This window comes from Ornithorhynchus anatinus, chromosome 3 (genome assembly GCF_004115215.2).
Source record: "Ornithorhynchus anatinus isolate Pmale09 chromosome 3, mOrnAna1.pri.v4, whole genome shotgun sequence".
In the NCBI taxonomy this organism is placed as follows: Eukaryota; Metazoa; Chordata; class Mammalia; order Monotremata; family Ornithorhynchidae; genus Ornithorhynchus; species Ornithorhynchus anatinus.
Window position 1 is genome coordinate 99792819 of NC_041730.1, and position 18429 is coordinate 99811247.

General features: G+C 49.0%; 1 protein-coding gene across 1 annotated transcript in view; it reads right to left on the bottom strand.

Moving 5' to 3' along the window:
* Positions 1 to 11073, bottom strand: part of JMJD1C (jumonji domain containing 1C) — a 305204-nt gene extending 294131 nt beyond the window's left edge. The window contains exon 1 of the mRNA XM_029060598.2: positions 10910 to 11073. Coding sequence (XP_028916431.1) covers positions 10910 to 11065 — 156 coding nt within the window. The 5' untranslated portion in view covers positions 11066 to 11073. The remainder of the gene's footprint in view (positions 1 to 10909) is intronic.
* Between the last annotated feature and the right edge of the window lie 7356 nt (positions 11074 to 18429).

Here is an 18429-nt window from a genome sequence, read left to right on the forward strand (position 1 = left end):
TGGATCTCGAACCACCGACACACAACCCTAGATCACTTCCACAGTCTGTTTCCTCCGCTTCTGTACTCAAGCTGCAGAGCTCTGCTGGTGAAAATCCAGACATCAGGCAAGCCTCACCCAACCAAATCTACACTCACCTGCTTTACCTCTGCTCTCTCCTCTACCCAGATATTTTTTTAATAAAATGGTATTTAAGCACTTACTATGTGCCAGGCACACTATTAAGCACTGGGGTAGGAACCAGCAAATCAGCTTGGTCATAGTCCTTGTCCAAATGGAGCTCAGTGCCAATCCCCATTTTACAGATGAGATAACAGGCACAGAGAAGTTAAGGAACTTGCCCAAAGTCACACAGCAGAAAAGTGGCTGAGATGATATTAGGACCCAAGTCCTTCTGACTCCCAGGCCCAGGTCTATCCACTCACTAGGCAAAGCTGCTTCTCATCCTTATCGACTTCCATGCTCACTGCCCATGCATGTTAATTCAAACGTTCAACTCCCTCCTCAAATCCCATCCCCTCACCCCCACATCTCTTGCCCCGACCCTGCCACATACTTGGCTAAAACTGCAACCATCAGGTTGATCTTCCAAAAATCTCCCCTGCTCCTGCCTCCATTGACTCTCCTCCTCTTTCCTTTCCAGCAGTATATTAAGGGACCTGCCACCTCCTCTCAAATTCTACTCCCTCTACCTGAGCCTCTGACCCTCTCGTTTGCACCTTACCAAAACAACTACGCCCTCCTTTCTTCCCTCCCTGACTGTACCACAATCTCCAACTGTTCACTCTCCATAGGCTTCTTCCCCACTACTTTCAAACTTGTAGCCCCTATCCTAAAAGCACCTTCCCCTTAACTCACCGCACCCTCCAGTTATTGCCCATCTCCTTCTTACCATTCCTCTCCAAACTCCTTGAGGGAACTATTTACGCCCACTGCTGCCACTTCCTGTCTTCCAATTCTCTCCTGGATCCCTTTCAATCTGGCTTCCACCCCCTTCACCACAAGGAAATATCCCTCTTTAAGGTCATAAGTGACTTTCCTCTTGCCAAAGGTCTCTGGCTGCTCATTCTCAGTCTCTTTCGTGGGCTCCTCCTCAACCTCCCACCTGATTCAAGGCTCACTTCTGGGTCCACTTCTATTCACCATATACACCCACTCCCTTGGAGAACTCATTTTCTTCCATGGCTTCAAAACTGTATCTTTATCCCTGATCTTTCTCCTCCTCTGCAGTCTCATTTTTTCTCCTGCCTTCAAAGAATCTCTGCTAGAATGTTCCACCGACACCTCAAACTTAACATGCTCAAATCAGAACTCCTTATCTTCCTACCCAAACACTGTTCTCCCGTGACTCTCCCATCACTGCAGGCAGTGCCTCCACCCTCCATATCACAATCCTGTATACTTGGTATTACCCTCAACTCATCTCTCTCATTCAACCCACATATTTGCTGTCACCAAATTCTGTCACTTTAACCTTCACAATACTAATATCCATCCTTTCTTCTCCATCCAAAGTGCTACTACACTGATCCGTACACTTAACCTAAACCACCCTGACTATTCCATAAGTCTTCTTGTTGACCTCTCTGCCTCGCACCTCTCCTCACTCCAGTCCATACTTCGCTCTGCTACCCAGACCATTTTTCTATAAAAAAACCTTTCAGTTCACATCTCCCTACTCCTCAAGAACCTCTAGTGGTTGCCCACCCACCTTTGCATCAAATAGAACTCCTTACTGTTGGCTTTAAAGCACTCAGCTTGCACACTCCTACTTTCCACCTTGTTGATTTCCTACTACAACCCAGTGCACACACTTTGCTCCTCTCATGCCAAACTACTCAATGCATCTCGATCTCATCTATCTCGCCGCTGACCCATTGCGCGCAACCTTCCTCTGGTCTGGTACTCCGTCCCCTTTCACATATGGCAGAACCCCCTCACTTTCCCCACCATCAAAATCTTGTTAAAATTACATCTCTGCCAAGAGGCCTTCCCCAACTATGCCCTCATTTCTTGCACTCATTTCTGCATTGCCTATGCACTGCCTTTTAGCCACTTGATATTCACCCCATCCTCAGCCACAGCACTTATGTATAATACCTCTATTATATTTATTCATATTAATGTCTTTTTTCCTCTCTAGACTGTAAGCTTGTTGTGGGCAGGAAACATGTCTACCAAGTGTTTTATTGTACTCTCCCATACACTTAGTACAGTGCTCCACACACAGTAGCTCTCAATACCTTTGACTGATACCCAATCTCAACCCTCATATATTCAATTATAAATTTTGACCATTCTAAAAACTTTGGCTTACTCCCCCATTGGAGTGTACACCCCTTCTGGGCAGAGAATATATCACTTCTTTATTCTGTACTTACCAATACCTACTAGAGTACACTGTACCAAGAGGGTGCTCAATAAGCACTTCTCAAGGGGACAGAGTTGTGGTAGGTACAGATGAATTTTCAAACACAGTCTGGTGCCTGGGAGCATGTGCAGAGAAAATGAACTGCAGAATGATCCAGAGCTGAGGCTGACAGGGCAAGATCAACAGAGGAACAGCTACAAGAGGAAGGGAAGTGAGATAGGCAGACAAAGTTTACCAAAATCTGTCCCTCTGAGCAGTCTTCTCCACAAATTAGAGCCTCAATGAATACTGTTGGCCACAATAGTTCTTTTTGCCATAATATGTTTTTTTTGCTGGGTTTTTTTTTTGGGGGGGGGTTATGGTTTGTTTGTTTTTAACTCAAAACCCAAACATTTTCTAATATCTAAACTGTAAACTCACTGTGGGCAAGGAACATGTCTACTACGTGGCTGTATTGTACTTTTCCAAGCCCTTAGTACAGAACTCTGCACACAGCTAGCACAAACACCATTAACTGATTTCTCCGACGTTTTAAACTGAGCTCTATTTTTTCCCCATCTTTCTAGGCAATAAACATTGTTTTCAAACTCTTGTGACACCTTGGCTTCAGGCCACAATACTCCAAGGTTCATGATATCCTGCTTGAAAAATCACAGTTAGTGAAAGGTGAGCATACTATGTCCTCATTGCCCCAAGCTGTAAACAAGCCAGTCATGTTCTATTTTATCAGGGTTGCTGCTTCCAAATCAGCTTTAAAAGTGGCCAAAGGCCAGGAGGGAGGAGGAAAGGCCAAACTTTTGAGGGGAAAGGTACAGTTATGAGATAACTTGGGTATGGGTTAGTTAGGGGAGAAAAAAATTCTGAGATCCAAGTTTTTTGTCAATGCATTTCCTTCAAATCAATGAGCTTTTTTTTGGAAATTGGAAAGCTCAAATTAAAATTACTTGTACAATATTTAAACAAGGGCCACAAAAGTGCAAAGAAACAAGGTATCTTGAGATTAAGATTTTTTTTAATCAAGAAAAATGACTTTATTGGGGCCAATAAGTCACCTTACATGCTCAGAGCTAAATTGAGAATGTCCCTCAATTCTCTCTTTTAATAACAGTGTCATCGGCTTATGAATTGGAGGTCAAATCCACAAGTCCTCTAGTCTCTTTACTATGATGGATGAGAAAAATTCCATAGTGTTGAAATTGAATTTAAGCCAGCAAAACTAAAATACTGGCCAAGAAGAAATAACTCCTCCTTCATTTGGTGGGCCAGACTGATTGCATTTTATCCTTCAAATCAATCAATGGTATTTAGTGAGCACTTACTCTTTGCATTGTACTGTACTATGCACTTGGGAGCATACAACAGACTTAGCAGACACTTTCCCTGTCCATAATGAGCTGACAGCCTAGAGGGGGACACAGGCATTAATATGAATATATAATTTAAAATATATAATTTAAAGATAGGTACATAAGTGTGGTGGGGTTGGGGGGGGGAGGGGAATATCAAATGTTCAAAGGTCACAGATCTAAGTGCAGAGATGACACAGAAGGGAGGGTGAGCCAAGGAAAAGATGGCTTAAATGGGGACAGCTTCTTGGAGATGTGACCTTAATAATGTTTTGAAGGTGGAGAGAGTGGTGGTCTGGTGCATATGGAACGGGAAGGAATTCCAGACTAGGGGGAGGTCGTGGGGAAGGGGTTGGCAGCAAGATAGAGGAAATTGGGACACACTCAGTCAAGTGTGCAAGCTGAGTGGTAATAAATAATAATAATGGCATTTGTTAAGCGCCTACTATGTGCATAGCACTGTTCTAAGCCCTGGGGAGGATACGAGGTGAACAAACGGGTTGTTCCACGTGGGGCTCACAGTCTCAATTCCCATTTTACAGATGCGGTAACTGAGGCACAGAGAAGTTCAGTGACTTGCCCAAGGTCACACAGCTGCCAAGTGGCTGAGCCTGGATTTGAACTCATAACCTTTGACTCCCAAGCCCATGCTCTTTCCACTGAGCCACGCTAGTAGGAGAGAGTTGTTCGAGTGCCTTAACACTGATGGTGAGGAGTTTCAGTTTGATGAGGAGATGGATGGGCAAGCTACTGGAGGGTTTTAAGGAGAAAGGAGAAGACATACGTGAATCAATTTTTTAGGGAAATGATCCATGCACCAAAGTGGAGTATGGGCTAGAGGCAGGAAAGTCAAACATTTAGAGCCATCTTAGATCCATTCCTGAAAACGTACCTTGTAAATCAGACATCACTTTCTGTTGTCATATTTTTATCGTTGAGGTTGGTTTCGTATTAGCCATAAACTAACTTTCACTAGGTCTAATGCTACAGACGACGAAATCCAATTTAACATCTCAATAGCTGGGATGGTCTCTGATGCCTGTTTACTTGCATTGAGGTCTGTCTCCCCTCTCCCCCCCAATTGTGAGCCCATTGTGGGCAAGGACTGTCTCTCTTTACTTGCTGTATTGTACTTTCCAAGCACTTAGTACAATGTTCTGCACACAGTAAGTGCTCAGTAAATACAACTGAATGAATGAATGTGACTAGAAAATCATTGTGAAGTTTACAAAACCCAACAGATTGTTGTGGAGTTTTGAAGGGCAGTAAAGGTAAGAACAAGAATTGCTAGGTGAAGATGGAGCACTGGATATAAAGAACACTCATACTGATTTTTTTTATCCAGTCTCAATCAATTGTATATACTGAGTGCTTACTCTGTGCACAGCACTGTACTAAGTGCTTAGTCTCAGTAATAATACAGGATATAAATGGAATATGTCAATTTCCCTGTTAAAATTTCCTTCCACGAGACACACTCTGATTCAAATATTTTACAATTTCACTATATTTTATATTAGCATTCCATTGTCATATACATAGAAGAAAACTGTGCGGCCCTCCAGAATCTCTCCTGAAATGTGCATGCAATGAGCACAGACTATTGAAAATGTTGGCACTGGATGCCTAGTTTAGGGGGACAAAACTGCTATTCAAAAGTACTTCGTCTCCTATGTACTTTGAATACTTATGAAGTGTCTCATACCTTATATCCTGGCCCCACTATATGAGCTATATTGGCCATTTGTTTCAGATATGTTTCTGAGGATCCTAATGAAATGCAATATCAAATACATTAACTCACATGCCTGGTGATCCCTTTAAGCAATAGATATGCTCGCTCACACACACACATCATATATATGTTCTGTGAGAAGTCTATCAAATCTATTTTTTCTCCCTGAAACTCATGGTTCTTTTAAAAGGTTAAGAGTGAAGTAGGTAAAAAAAAAAAATCAATGCAGGGCAACAAAGGCTTATTTTGTCAATACTTTGAGGATTTTTGCCTTTGCAAATTACACATTTTCTACTTCCTCAGAGCTGCGTTGCCATGGCAATGCATGCTTCACAGAAGTAGAAATTCACTACATCTGCTTAACTTTTGAGACATGGTATTCCCTAAGCTATTCACAAGTTACTGACAAAGTTACTCTTCACAGATATCCTGTACATAGATGATACATAAATTTGTATATGAATTTGTGAAAATATATAGCATTTGGAGTTTGAAAAAGTCATTTCAGTTCATTTTCTCGATGGTCACGCGACGGCTTTTTTATGAAGAAAATAATTTCCCCTTCTAGCACTATTTTCCAAGGAATTTGATAGGTCTTTAAAGGCTGGCTTGCATTAATAAATTAATTCTGGGGAAAAAGGGGATTATTGAATATGCAGACTGACTTCTGCAAGTTTCACATAAACGAGTGGTGAAATGTGAATTTATGTAAATTTGGGGATGGTCTTGATTTCCCAGAGCTTAGCCTAGTGCTCTGCACACAGTAAGCACTTCATAAATACCACTACTATTATTAAACCTTGAGCCAAAGGAAATTGGGTATACTGTAATACACTGATTTTCCAGAAGACGACTACCAGATGCCTAAGAATCACTGAACCACTGCCAGCTGCTCTCAACACCCTTCTGCTAGGGGTTCAGAAGTGCTAACAGTTCAAAATGGAGGAAGTAGTAAACACTTCCACAAACTAGTGGTACCAACTACTTTTACTGAACATCAGGTTTTAAAAGAATACATTTTGCAGGAGTCACTATGGTGGTATTCTATAGGAAGACTATTGATATTCTATATGAAGACTATCCCTTTCCAAGACATCTGCTGACCTTAACCATATCTATTCAATATGCAGATCGGAATGTAATTAATTCAGAGAGGTCATCTATGAAGTTGACTCAACTGCTTAAATTCCTCATATGTTGGGGGGGGGGGGGAGACTGATCATTCAGATTTCTAAATGCTCTCAAGAACACTAAAATAGGTGTCTATGGACATCTTGCACGTATTTTAAAATTCCCTTTTAACTTTCGGTGTTTCTTTCACCGTGTATGCCTAGCATATATGGCCTAGGGCTGAGAGTCTGCATGTTGTCTGTTGCCCAAGTGTACATTCCAAGGGCACTTGGAAGCACCCAATAAATACTATTGAATGAATGAATGTTGATTTGGACACCACTTATCATCTTATAAGTCACCATGGAATATCTAATACTGACTTAAAAGTGGAGACTGCAAAAGTCACTTTGCCAGTTTTAGAGTCAGAGTGAGGCTACTTCTGCATTAGGTTTTCACACTAACCAGAAAGGCACTTTTTGAAAGAGAAAAATAGTTGGTAGCTAGAAAACGTGTTCCCTTATCTCACCACAACTTTTACTTGCTCCTCGATGTACGGAAATAGAGGAAAATAAATTCTAGAACCTCTCCCCCACCACCTCCCATTTGGGAGGGATCCCCAAAGCCCTCCAGAATGTAGTCGCCCCGCTCATTCTAACAGAGTTGCTCTCGGCATAACAATTAAGGTTTGCACTTTACCATATCAATAGTAAATATAAACACCGCAGCGTCACCAGTGACTTATATTCCTAATGAGAGCGGCCCCCGTCCCCGCCCCCAAACCGGCGATCTCAGGGCAAGCATCGAAAAACTGTATATTCCAAGCGCTTAGTCCAGTGCTCTGCACATAGTAAGCGCTCAAGAAATACTATTGAATGAATACATGAAAAATCCAGGTACCACTCTCACAACTGCCGTGGAAAGAGCCCGGGCTTGGGAGTCATAGGTCATAGGTTCGAATCCCGGCTCTGCCACTTTCAGCTAGGTGACTGTGGGCAAGTCACTTCACTTCTCTGTGCCTCAGTTCCCTCACCTGTAAAATGGGGATGAAGACTGTGAGCCTCACGTGGGGCAACGTGATTACCCTGTATCTCACCCAACGCTTAGAACAGTGCTCTGCACATAGTAAGCGCTTATCAGATAGCAACATTTTTTTTCTACCTGCTAAAAGGTCATCTGGAACAGCTCTGAAAGGTTGGGTTTTTGGGGGGTTTTGTTTTGAAATAGCTCTGAGAGGCTGGGGGCTTTCTTGGTGTTTTGTTTCGGAATCGCGCTGAAAGGTTGTTTTCATTCAGTAGTGTTTATTGAGCGCTTAGTGTGTGCAGAGCACTGTGCTAAGCGCTTGGAATGTCCAATTCGGCAACAGATAGGGACCATCCCTGCCCAACGACGGGCTCACCGTGTTCAAAAATGGAACACTGGTGTTTTGTTTTCCCGGTGCCCGCCGGAGCGACCGATCGGTTTTCGGGAGGCCGGAGTGGCGACCGAAAAAGAAGCCCGGGCGAGGGTGTTGGGGGCCCGCCTTGTCCTCCGCCCCCGGCAGGTCCCACCGCAATACCTGTTGCCAACTTGTTCATCCCAAGCGCTTAGTCCAGTGCTCTGCACATAGTAAGCGCTCAATAAATACTACTGAATGAATGAATGAACCCAGCCGAGCCCGGCTCCCCCAGCGCACATTCCTGCCCTCCGAAAACACCGTGCCGCGCCTCACCTGCCAGGCAGCCCAACCACCAGGCGCCCCGCGCTCTCCTGCACAATTTCCCCCGATTTTTCCCTCTCCTGGGTCAATCGTCCCGGCTTGATTTAAACACAATGGAGGGGGAGGGAGGGTTGGGGCGGGGGAACCGCTGAATTCTGCAACGTCGCCCGCTGTTGGCTTTCTGCAAATCCCCCAAATCGATCGGCTGCAAAACATTGGCACTGGACCGGGAAGCCCGGTTTTCTGGCCGGCCCGTTAATGGTCCAAGCTGGGGCTCCATCAGCACCGATCCTTGGCCCTGGACCAAAGGCAGCCGGACCCTAAAGGCCAGAAGGCCCCCTCAGCACCGTGCTCTTTTGCATATATCATTTATGACCCTATTTATCCTGATAATGAGGTGGACGTCTCCCTGGATCTATTTATCTGGATGATGATGTCTTGTTCTGTTTGGCTCTGCTGGGTGTCTCCCCGGTCTGGCCCGTCCCTGGGCCGGGATGGTCTCTATCTGGGGCCCAGTCGTCCATTCCAAGCGCTTAGCCCAGTGCTCCGCACATAGTAAGCGCTCAATAAATACTATTGAGTGAAGGAGAAGAGCGGCGGTCTTCTCCCTGCCTGTGTTTGTGTGTCTGTTTCTGGCTCTTTTTCCCCCTCCCTTCTCCCGCCCCGGGTGAAGTTAGAGACTCAAACGGCTCCCCGCGGGAGACTTTCTCCGGGGCAGATTTCCACGTCGACCTGGCCCGGCCGCCCCCGGGGAGCCCACCCGCCTCATTCATTCCTTCAATCGTGTTTATTGAGCGCTTACTATGTGCAGAGCACTGGACTAAGCGCTGGGAATGGACCATTCAAGGCTTCCACGGCCGGGAGGCCTCCCGGACGAGGGGTGGGACGAGGATACGGGGTAAGGGAGGGAGGGAGGGAGGGGGACGGGTCGGGACAACCCTGCCGGTCACCTCCTCTCGGGAGCCCTCCGGGGACCGGGGCAGCTATAGGGGAGTGGGCCCCCGCGACCACTGCAAAGTGGCCAGGAGGCCCCTCGGGGTGGGAGGAGGGAGGACAGAGGGGCCGCCCCGGGGGGACGGGAAGGACTGTCCCGTCGTCGACCTCCCGCTGTCCCGGAATGCCCTCCCTCCTCACCTCCACCAAACTCACTCTCTTCCCCTCCCCAAAGCCCTACTGAGACCTCACCTCCTCCAGAAGGCCTTCCCAGACTGAGCCCCCCTTTCCCTCTGCTCCTCCCCCCCATCACTGTGCTCCTTTGTATATACTTTTATTACCCTATTTATTTGTTAATGAGGTCTCCATCCCCTTGACTCTACTCATCGTGATAATGTTGTCTTGTTTTTCTTTCGTTCTCTTTTGCTCTGCGGTCTCCCCCGATTAGACTGTGAGCCCGTCACCGGGCAGCGTGGCTCAGTGGGAAGAGCCCGGGCTGGGGAGTCAGGGATCATGGGTTCTAATCCCGCCTCTGCCACTTGTCAGCTGTGGGTGGGCAAGTCACTTCACTGGGCCTCAGTTCCCTCATCTGTACAATGGGGATGAAGATGAGCCTCACGTGGAACAACCTGATGAGCCTGTATCTCCCCCATCGTTTAGAAGAGTGCTCTGCCCATAGTAAGCGCTTAACAAATACCAACATTATTATTATGGTCTCTCAATGTGGCCGAATTGTCCATTCCAAGCGCTTGGTCCGGTGCTCTGCACATAGTAAGCGCTCAATAAAGACAACTGAATGAATGAGACCGGGACGGGAGCTCGGGACGCCCCCCTTGCTCGCAGCGCCGTCCGTGCTGCTGACCCTCCGGACAGCCCGTCCGTCCGTGCTGCTGACCCTGCGCCTGTCCGTGCTGCTGACCCTCCGTCCGTCCTGCTGACCCTGCGCCTGTCCGTGCTGCTGACCCTCCGTCCGTGCTGCTGACCCTGCGCCTGTCCGTGCTGCTGACCCTCCGTCCGTCCTGCTGACCCTGCGCCTGTCCGTGCTGCTGACCCTCCGTCCGTTCCTACTGCTGACCCTGCGCCTGTCCGTGCTGCTGACCCTCCGTCTGCCCGTGCTGCTGACCCTCCGTCCGTGCTGCTGACCCTCCGTCCGTCCTGCTGACCCTCCGTCCGTGCTGCTGACCCTGCGCCTGTCCGTGCTGCTGACCCTCCGTCCGTCCCTACTGCTGACCCTGCGCCTGTCCGTCCTGCTGACCCTCCTTCTGTCCGTCCTGCTGACCCTCCTTCTGTCCGTCCTGCTGACCCTCCGTCTGTCCGTCCTGCTGACCCTCCGACTGCCCGTCCTGCTGACCCTCCGACTGTCCGTCCTGCTGACCCTCCATCTATCCGTCCTGCCGACCCTCCGTCTATCCGTCCTGCTGACCCTCCGACTGCCCGTCCTGCCGACCCTCCGTCTATCCGTCCTGCTGACCCTCCGACTGTCCGTCCTGCCGACCCTCCATCTATCCGTCCTGCTGACCCTCCGACTGTCCGTGCTGCTGACCCTCCGACTGTCCGTGCTGCTGACCCTCCATCCGTCCCGCTGACGCTCCGGACCGTCTGTCCGTGCTGCTAACTCTCCGTCCGTCCTGTCCTTCCCGTGGCCCCTCCGTCTGTCCGTGGCGCTGCCCCTCCGGACCCTCGGCCCGTCCTCCCGTCCTGCCGCCCGGTCTTACCGCCAGGTCGGGAGTGCGGGCGTCCCGGTGGGAGACGGCCCGGACGACTCCGGCTCTCCAGGCGGGGCGGCAGCGCCCGCCGTCCTTGGGCGGCTCTTCGGCCGCCACGCAGAGGAACCTTTTCCCCACCAGCTCCGGCCGCGGCTCCACCGCCATGGCCGAGCCTCGCCGCCCACCCCGCTCCTACCGGCCGCCCATGGCCGGGGGCCGCCGGCCCGCACCCACCCCGCCGGCCGGGGGAGGGAGGGAGAGAAGGAGGGAGGGAAACACCCTGGAGGCGGGGCGGGCGGAGCGCAGGGCGCAGCGCAGGAGCGGCGCGGCGGGGCGCGGAGCGGTGCGGGGCGGCGGGACCCCCCTCCCCCCAGTCGCTGCCAAGTGGTGCCGAGGGGGAGGGGGGGGTGGGTCCGCCTGCCGCCCTGCCCCGCAGCCCGGGGCGATTGCCCCGCCCGCCCGGCCGCGCTGCAGCCGCACCGCCCCGCACCGCCCCGCACCGCGCAGCCGGAGCAGCTCCCGCTCCAGCCGCCGCGGCCAGGACTATTCCGCCGCCCCCCCGGCCGCGCTACTACCATGGCTACGAGCGGCGACACACCGTGTCCTTCCGCCAGGCGCCGGGGGGGGGGGCGGCAACCCGGGGGGATCCCGCTTCCTACTACGCGGAAAATAGTGCCCCGGGATCGCCGCTTCTTCCTGCCCGCCCTTTGCCCGCTCCCAGGGATGCGGATGCTGCTTTCGCCGCTCCTGCCGTTCCCGCGGCTATTGCTATGGAGAGAAACTGAGCCCGTCTTTGGGCACGGAGGGTCTCTTTCCCAACTGTCCATTCCAAGCGCTTAGTCCAGTGCTCTGCACATTGTAAGCGCTCAATAAATCCTACTGAATGAAGGAAGGAGGATGCTGCTGCTTTCGCCGCTCTTGCTTATTGCTACGGAGAGGAATTCAGCCCGTCTTTGGGCACGGAGGGTCTCTTTCCCAACTGTCCATTCCAAGCGCTTAGTCCAGTGCTCTGCACATTGTAAGCGCTCAATAAATCCGACTGAATGAAGGAGGATGCTGCTGCTTTCGCCGCTCTTGCTTATTGCTACGGAGAGGAATTCAGCCCGTCTTTGGGCACGGAGGGTCTCTTTCCCAACTGTGCACTCCAAGCGCTTAGTCCAGTGCTCTGCACATTGTAAGCGCTCAATAAATCCTACTGAATGAAGGAATGAGGATGCTGCTGCTGCTGCTCCTACTACAACCGCCGCTTTCCTCTCCAACCCCGCGCCGGGAAAGCTAAGGACTGAAAATAAATGTGCGCCAAGGGAAGGAAAGGTTCTTGCCTAAACTTCGGGCATTTATAATAATGACGGCATTTGCTATGCCATTACTATGTGCCAAGCACTGTTCTAAGCGCTGGGGGAGATACAAGGTAATCAGGTGGTCCCACGTGGGGCTCACGGTCTTCATCCCCATTTTACAGAGGAGGGAACTGAGGCCCAGAGAAGCCAAGTGACTTGCCCAAAGCCACACAGCTGATCAGTGGCGGGGCGGGATTTGAACCCATGACCTCTGACTCCCAAGCCCGGGCTCTTTCCACTATGTCACGCTGCTCCTCTAGCTCCCTCCCGTCCCGAAAGCGCACACCCGTTGAAAAGGAATCGACCGTGTTCTTACTGTTGGTTTTTTGTGTGTGTGTTTTGCTGGGACCGGTGTGCACATAAAGTGCCAGGATTCATTCATTCTTTCATTCAATAGTATTTATTGAGAGTTTACTATGTACAGAGCACTGTACTGAGCGCTTGGAATCTACAATTCGGCAACAGATAGAGACGATCCCTGCCCAATAACGGGCTCACAGTCTAAACGGGGGATGGTGCCGCGCCTTCAGATTGATATTTTACAGAAGCAGCGTGGCTCATTGTAAAGACTCCCGGGCTTGGGAGTCAGAGGTCATGGGTTCAAATTCCGACTCAGCCGCTTGTCAGCTGTGTGACTTTGGGCAAGTCACTCCACTTCTCTGTGCTTTAGTTACCTCATCTGTAAAATGGGGATGAAGACTTGAGCCCATGTGGCACAACCTGATCGCCTTGTATCCTCTCCAGCGCTTAGAACAGTGCTTTGCACATAATAAGCGCTTAATAAATGCCATCATCATCATTATTACGATGTTTTAAAAATACACATGGCCCGGTCTCGACTACGGATTCGAGGGTTCGTTTAGACTGTGAGCCCGTTGTTGGGCAGGGAGTGTCTCTAGCTGTTGCTGAATTGTAGGTTCCAAGCGCTTAGTACAGTGCTCTGCACATAGTAAGCGCTCAATAAACACGACTGAAGGAATGAATGAGTTGGTGGAGGCTGCGGCTGCACAGCCGAGCACTGCATCCTCCTACTGGAATGCGCAGAACGCAATCAAGTCACGGCGCACGCCGTTCAAACGGGGTGATGCATTCAGGAGGAGCGGTGTGTAACACGCACTGGGTAAAAGCGAGAGTTTCATCTCTAGTGTTTTCCTCTGCACAAAGTCCATATGTATATATGTATATATATATCCCGCCCTCTATTCCATTTTTCTCTTTGCCAATGACACCGGCAGTCGCATAATACTAGAACTGCGATCTGAAAGCACGCTTCATTCTAGTCATTTCCCTCCTCATTCTGCATAGTAACACACACTTCGTTCGAACCCACGGGTCTGGTGATAAACCAAGGGGAACCTCCTAATTCAAGCAGTATAAATTATCATGAAAAGGGAAGGATTCTGGCCAATCGTCGCAGAGAAAGATCAATTAGGTTTACTCCCTCTCCAATCACAGCGGGTCATTTCTCCACACCAACCACACTCCTTCAAACAATTATTCCCTTTTTGATAACGCCTTTAATTCACCTAAACCCTGCCTCCCTATAGAGATGTCAATGGGAAACCTGAGAAGGCCTTATCACCGAACTGGAGAAACCACATCCCGGATAAGGAAGGCATTTTGGTTCTTTTTTTTTTTAAACCTCTCTCAAACTTCATCTGGAAGAGACTCACCTAAGTGTCACACCCACACTTGGAAAGACACTCTGATCACCTTCAAAATGTTTTTACTCTACTGAATACTCACCCATAAAATGGTATTATTCTCTCAAGCGGGGTCACAATTCTAATGAGATTTCAGGCTCTGAAAAACAGAGTAGATCCTTAATGTTTGCCAAAAACCAATATGGCCCTATATCTGGCTCCGCTGGCACATCCAGGCATTGCCATCAAATGAATATCCCACTACCAATTCCTTCCAAATGAAATTTTTAATATAATTTTTAAATGCAGGTTTTAAGGATCATGGTTTACTGCTGCTATCAAATAAAACAAAAACATTCATGGGATTTTTTTTTTAAACCTACCATAACTAAGATACTATTAATTGCCAAGAACTTCTATTTTGGGATTTCTTTATCTCACAATTGCATTTCCTCCTTAAAAAAAATGCATGTCTAGATCATGCCAGCCCCTGTGGGTCAAGGATCATATCTGAATCAACGCCCTTGTGCTTTTTCCCCCCCGAGGTGAAGTTTAACAGTGCTCCACATACAAATGTAGTAAAATAAAATAAATTCAATAACAATTGCCCATATAACAGTTATTATTATGAAGACAGGGAGGCTATCAGAAAGGAGATAGGGATTCTAATTTGAGGATTTCAAATGGTTTTGTTGGATAAAATTAAGGAAGACATGTAACTTTTCTGTATTTCGATGCACCCTATTTTTGAAAATGGAGGTTAACCCAATCTGCTCTCTCTCACTAAAAAAAAACTTAAATAAAAGCAACCTTAATTACACAAAGCTCTTTGAGCAATTTGGAAAAAAAATATTAGTTCATAAATGCAAGGCCCCTGCAACAATAGCCATGCTACACTCTGTCAGTACCCACCCCCTACATTTGATCTGGCCCAGTTTATAATTACGATAGTCGCTTCACCCTCCCCTCTCCTTCTCTCCCCCACCTTGGAGATGCAAGGCTTATGAGAACATGCAAACCAGCGGGACCACTGCAGAGAGAAAACTTATTGCTTTCTCTCCATCCCCAAATCTGCCAACCTCCCTGCCCACCACACACAGGTTCTAAGCCTTTGACACTGTCGACCATCCCCTCCTCCTCCATACCTTATCTCACCTTGGCTTCACGGACTCTGTCCTCTCCTGGTTCTCCTCTTACCTCTCTGGCCGATCATTCTCGGTCTCCTACGCTGGAGCCTCCTCCCCCTCCCATCCTTTAACTGTTGGAGTTCCTCAAGGGTCAGTTCTTGGCCCTCTTCTGTTCTCCATTTACACTCACTCCCTCGGTGAACTCATCCGCTCTCACGGCTTTGACTACCATCTCTACGCAGATGACACGCAGATCTACATCTCCGCCCCTGTCCTCTCCCCCTCCCTTCAGGCTCGCATCTCCTCCTGCCTCCGGGACGTCTCCACCTGGATGTCGGCCCGCCACCTAAAACTCAACATGAGCAAGACTGAGCTCCTCATCTTCCCTCCCAAGCCCGGTCCGCTCCCAGACTTCTCCATCACCGTGGATGGCACGACCATCCTTCCCGTCCCGCAGGCCCGCAATCTCGGTGTCATCCTTGACTCGTCCCTCTCGTTCACCCCACACATCCTATCCGTTACCAAGACCTGCCGGTTTCACCTCTACAATATCGCCAAGATCCGCCCTTTCCTCTCCACCCAAACGGCTACCTTACTATTACGGGCTCTCGTTATATCCCGGCTAGACTACTGTGTCAGCCTTCTCTCTGACCTCCCTTCCTCCTCTCTCGCCCCGCTCCGGTCTATTCTTCACTCCGCTGCCCGGCTCATCTTCCTGCAGAGACGATCTGGGCATGTCACTCCCCTTCTTAAACAACTCCAGTGGTTGCCTATCGACCTCCGCTCCAAACAAAAACTCCTCACTCTAGGCTTCAAGGCTCTCCATCACCTTGCCCCTTCCTACCTCTCCTCCCTTCTCTCTTTCTACCGCCCACCCCGCACGCTCCGCTCCTCTGCCGCCCACCTCCTCGCCGTCCCTCGGTCTCGCCTATCCCGCCGTCGACCCCTGGGTCACGTCCTCCCGCGGTCCTGGAACGCCCTCCCTCCTCACCTCCGCCAAACTGATTCTCTTTCCCTCTTCAAAACCTTACTTAAAAATCACCTCCTCCAAGAGGCCTTCCCAGACTGAGCTCCTCTTCCCCCTCTACTCCCTCTGCCATCCCCCCTTTACCTCTCCGCAGCTAAAGCCTCATTTTCCCCTTTTCCCTCTGCTCCTCCACCTCTCCCTTCCCATCCCCACAGCACTGTACCCGTCCGCTCAACTGTATATATTTTCGTTACCCTATTTATTTTGTTAAGGAATTGTACATCGCCTTGATTCTATTTAGTTGCCATTGTTTTTACGAGATGTTCTTCCCCTTGACGCTGTTTAGTGCCATTGTTCTTGTCTGTCCGTCTCCCCCGATTAGACTGTAAGCCCGTCAAACGGCAGGGACTGTCTCTATCTGTTGCCGACTTGTTCATCCCAAGCGCTTAGTACAGTGCTCTGCACATAGTAAGCGCTCAATAAATACTATTGAATGAATGAAATACTATTGAATGAATAATCCCATCTTCACCGCTTGTCTACTGTGTGACGTGAGGCAAGTCACTTCACTTCTCTGTGTTTCCGTTACCTCATCTGTAAAATGGGGATTGAGACTGCGAGCCTCATGTGGGACAAGAACTGTGTCCAATCTGCTTTGTTGGATCTACCCCAGTGCTTAGAACAGTGCTCGGCACAGAGTAAGCGCTTAACGTATACCATAATTATTATTATTAACAGACCTCCGTGGGCTGTCCTGAGAGTGCACAAAGGTGAATCTTGGGCAGAGCTGCTGATCTGAACCTTGCCCAGAAGTGAGCACAGGCAAAAGCCTGATGTGTACAAGCCACAGGGGGGATATTCTAGTTGCCTTAGGTGCCAAAGTGTCCTTTAATGTCTGTCTCCCCCTCTAGATTGTACGTTCCCGTTGGTCAGGGCTGTGTCTATCCACTCCGTTGCATTCTACTCTTCCAAGAGTTTAGTTCAGTGTTCTCCACACAGTAAGTGCTTAATGAATATCACTGATTGGTTGATTGATTCCAGTGGTCTGGTTGCTCTGGAACATCTGCAGACAGGAGAGGGCAGGTAGGATAGCACCCTCCCCCACCCCCAACTTCAAAGTTACAGATGCATTCCAAGCAGGACACTCTGCATCTTTCCAACTGCAGTCCAGCTAAGAACAAGGGAAGACACAAAGTTGGAGGTGTTGGGCCATCAGGGCAATTGCCTTAGACTGTATGCTCTTTGTGGGCAGAGAATATGTCTGCCAACTCTGTTGTGCTATACTCTCCCGGGAATCAGAAGGTCATGGGTTCTAATCCCAGCTCCGCCACTTGTCTGCTGTGTGACCGAGGGCGTCACTTTACTTCTCTGGGCCTCAGTTCCCTCATCTGTAAAATGGGGATTGAGTGTGAGCCTCATGTGGGACAGGGACTGCGTCCAGCCCGATTTGCTTGTATCCACCGCAGCGCTTAGTACCGTGCCTGGCACATAATAATAATACTACTACTAATAATAATGATGGTATTTATCAAGCACTTACGGTGTGTCAAGCACTGTTCTAAGCACTGGGATAATTAGGTTGTCCCACTTGAGGCTCACAGTCTTAATCCCCATTTTACAGATGAGGTAACTGAGGCACAGAGAAGTGAAGTGACTTGCCTGAGGTCACACAGTAGACAAGTGGCAGAGCTGGGATAAGAACCCACGTCCTAGTCATAGTCATAGTAAGCGCTTAACGAATACCATAATTATTATTCTTCTAATTATTATTACCCTGCACTACAAGCAGCGTGGCCTAACGGAAAGAACATGGGCCTGGGAGTCAGAAGCCCTAAAGTCTATTCCCAGCTCTGACAATAGCTCTGCCGATTGCTTGCCATGTGATCTTGGTCAAGTCACTCAACTTTTCTGTGCCTCAGTTTCCTCAACTGTAAAATGGAGATCCAATACCTGTTCTTCCTCCTATTTAAAAGACTCTGAGCCCTGTGCGGGATAGGGACTGTGCCCGGCCTAATTCACTTGTACCTACCCCACTGCTTAGAACATTGTTTGACACGTAATAAGCGCTTAACGAGTATCATAAAACAAACAAAAAAGCATGCAATAAATATCACTGATGATGAAGATGATGATGATGATGGTTGTAAAAGTACCAAGCAGCATGGCTGGGATTCTCCCTTAGGCAGCAGCTGTTGGCGTGTTCCCCATTCAAAAGATTGGAGAGGTGTCTTCAGTGTTCAATTTGTGCCAAACCTCAGCCCTGGCACCTCGGAACTGGCAATTCTCAGTTCCTGCTCCACCCCTACAGTCAAAGCTATTACAAATGATTTCCTTCCAAATGAAGCACTGAGTGTCCCTTTAGGAGGAAGGGAAGAATGCACATTCTGCCATCAGGTTATGATGGCCAGTTACAACTAGGGAGCATCTGAGAGAGGGCCAAAAGAACAGTTCT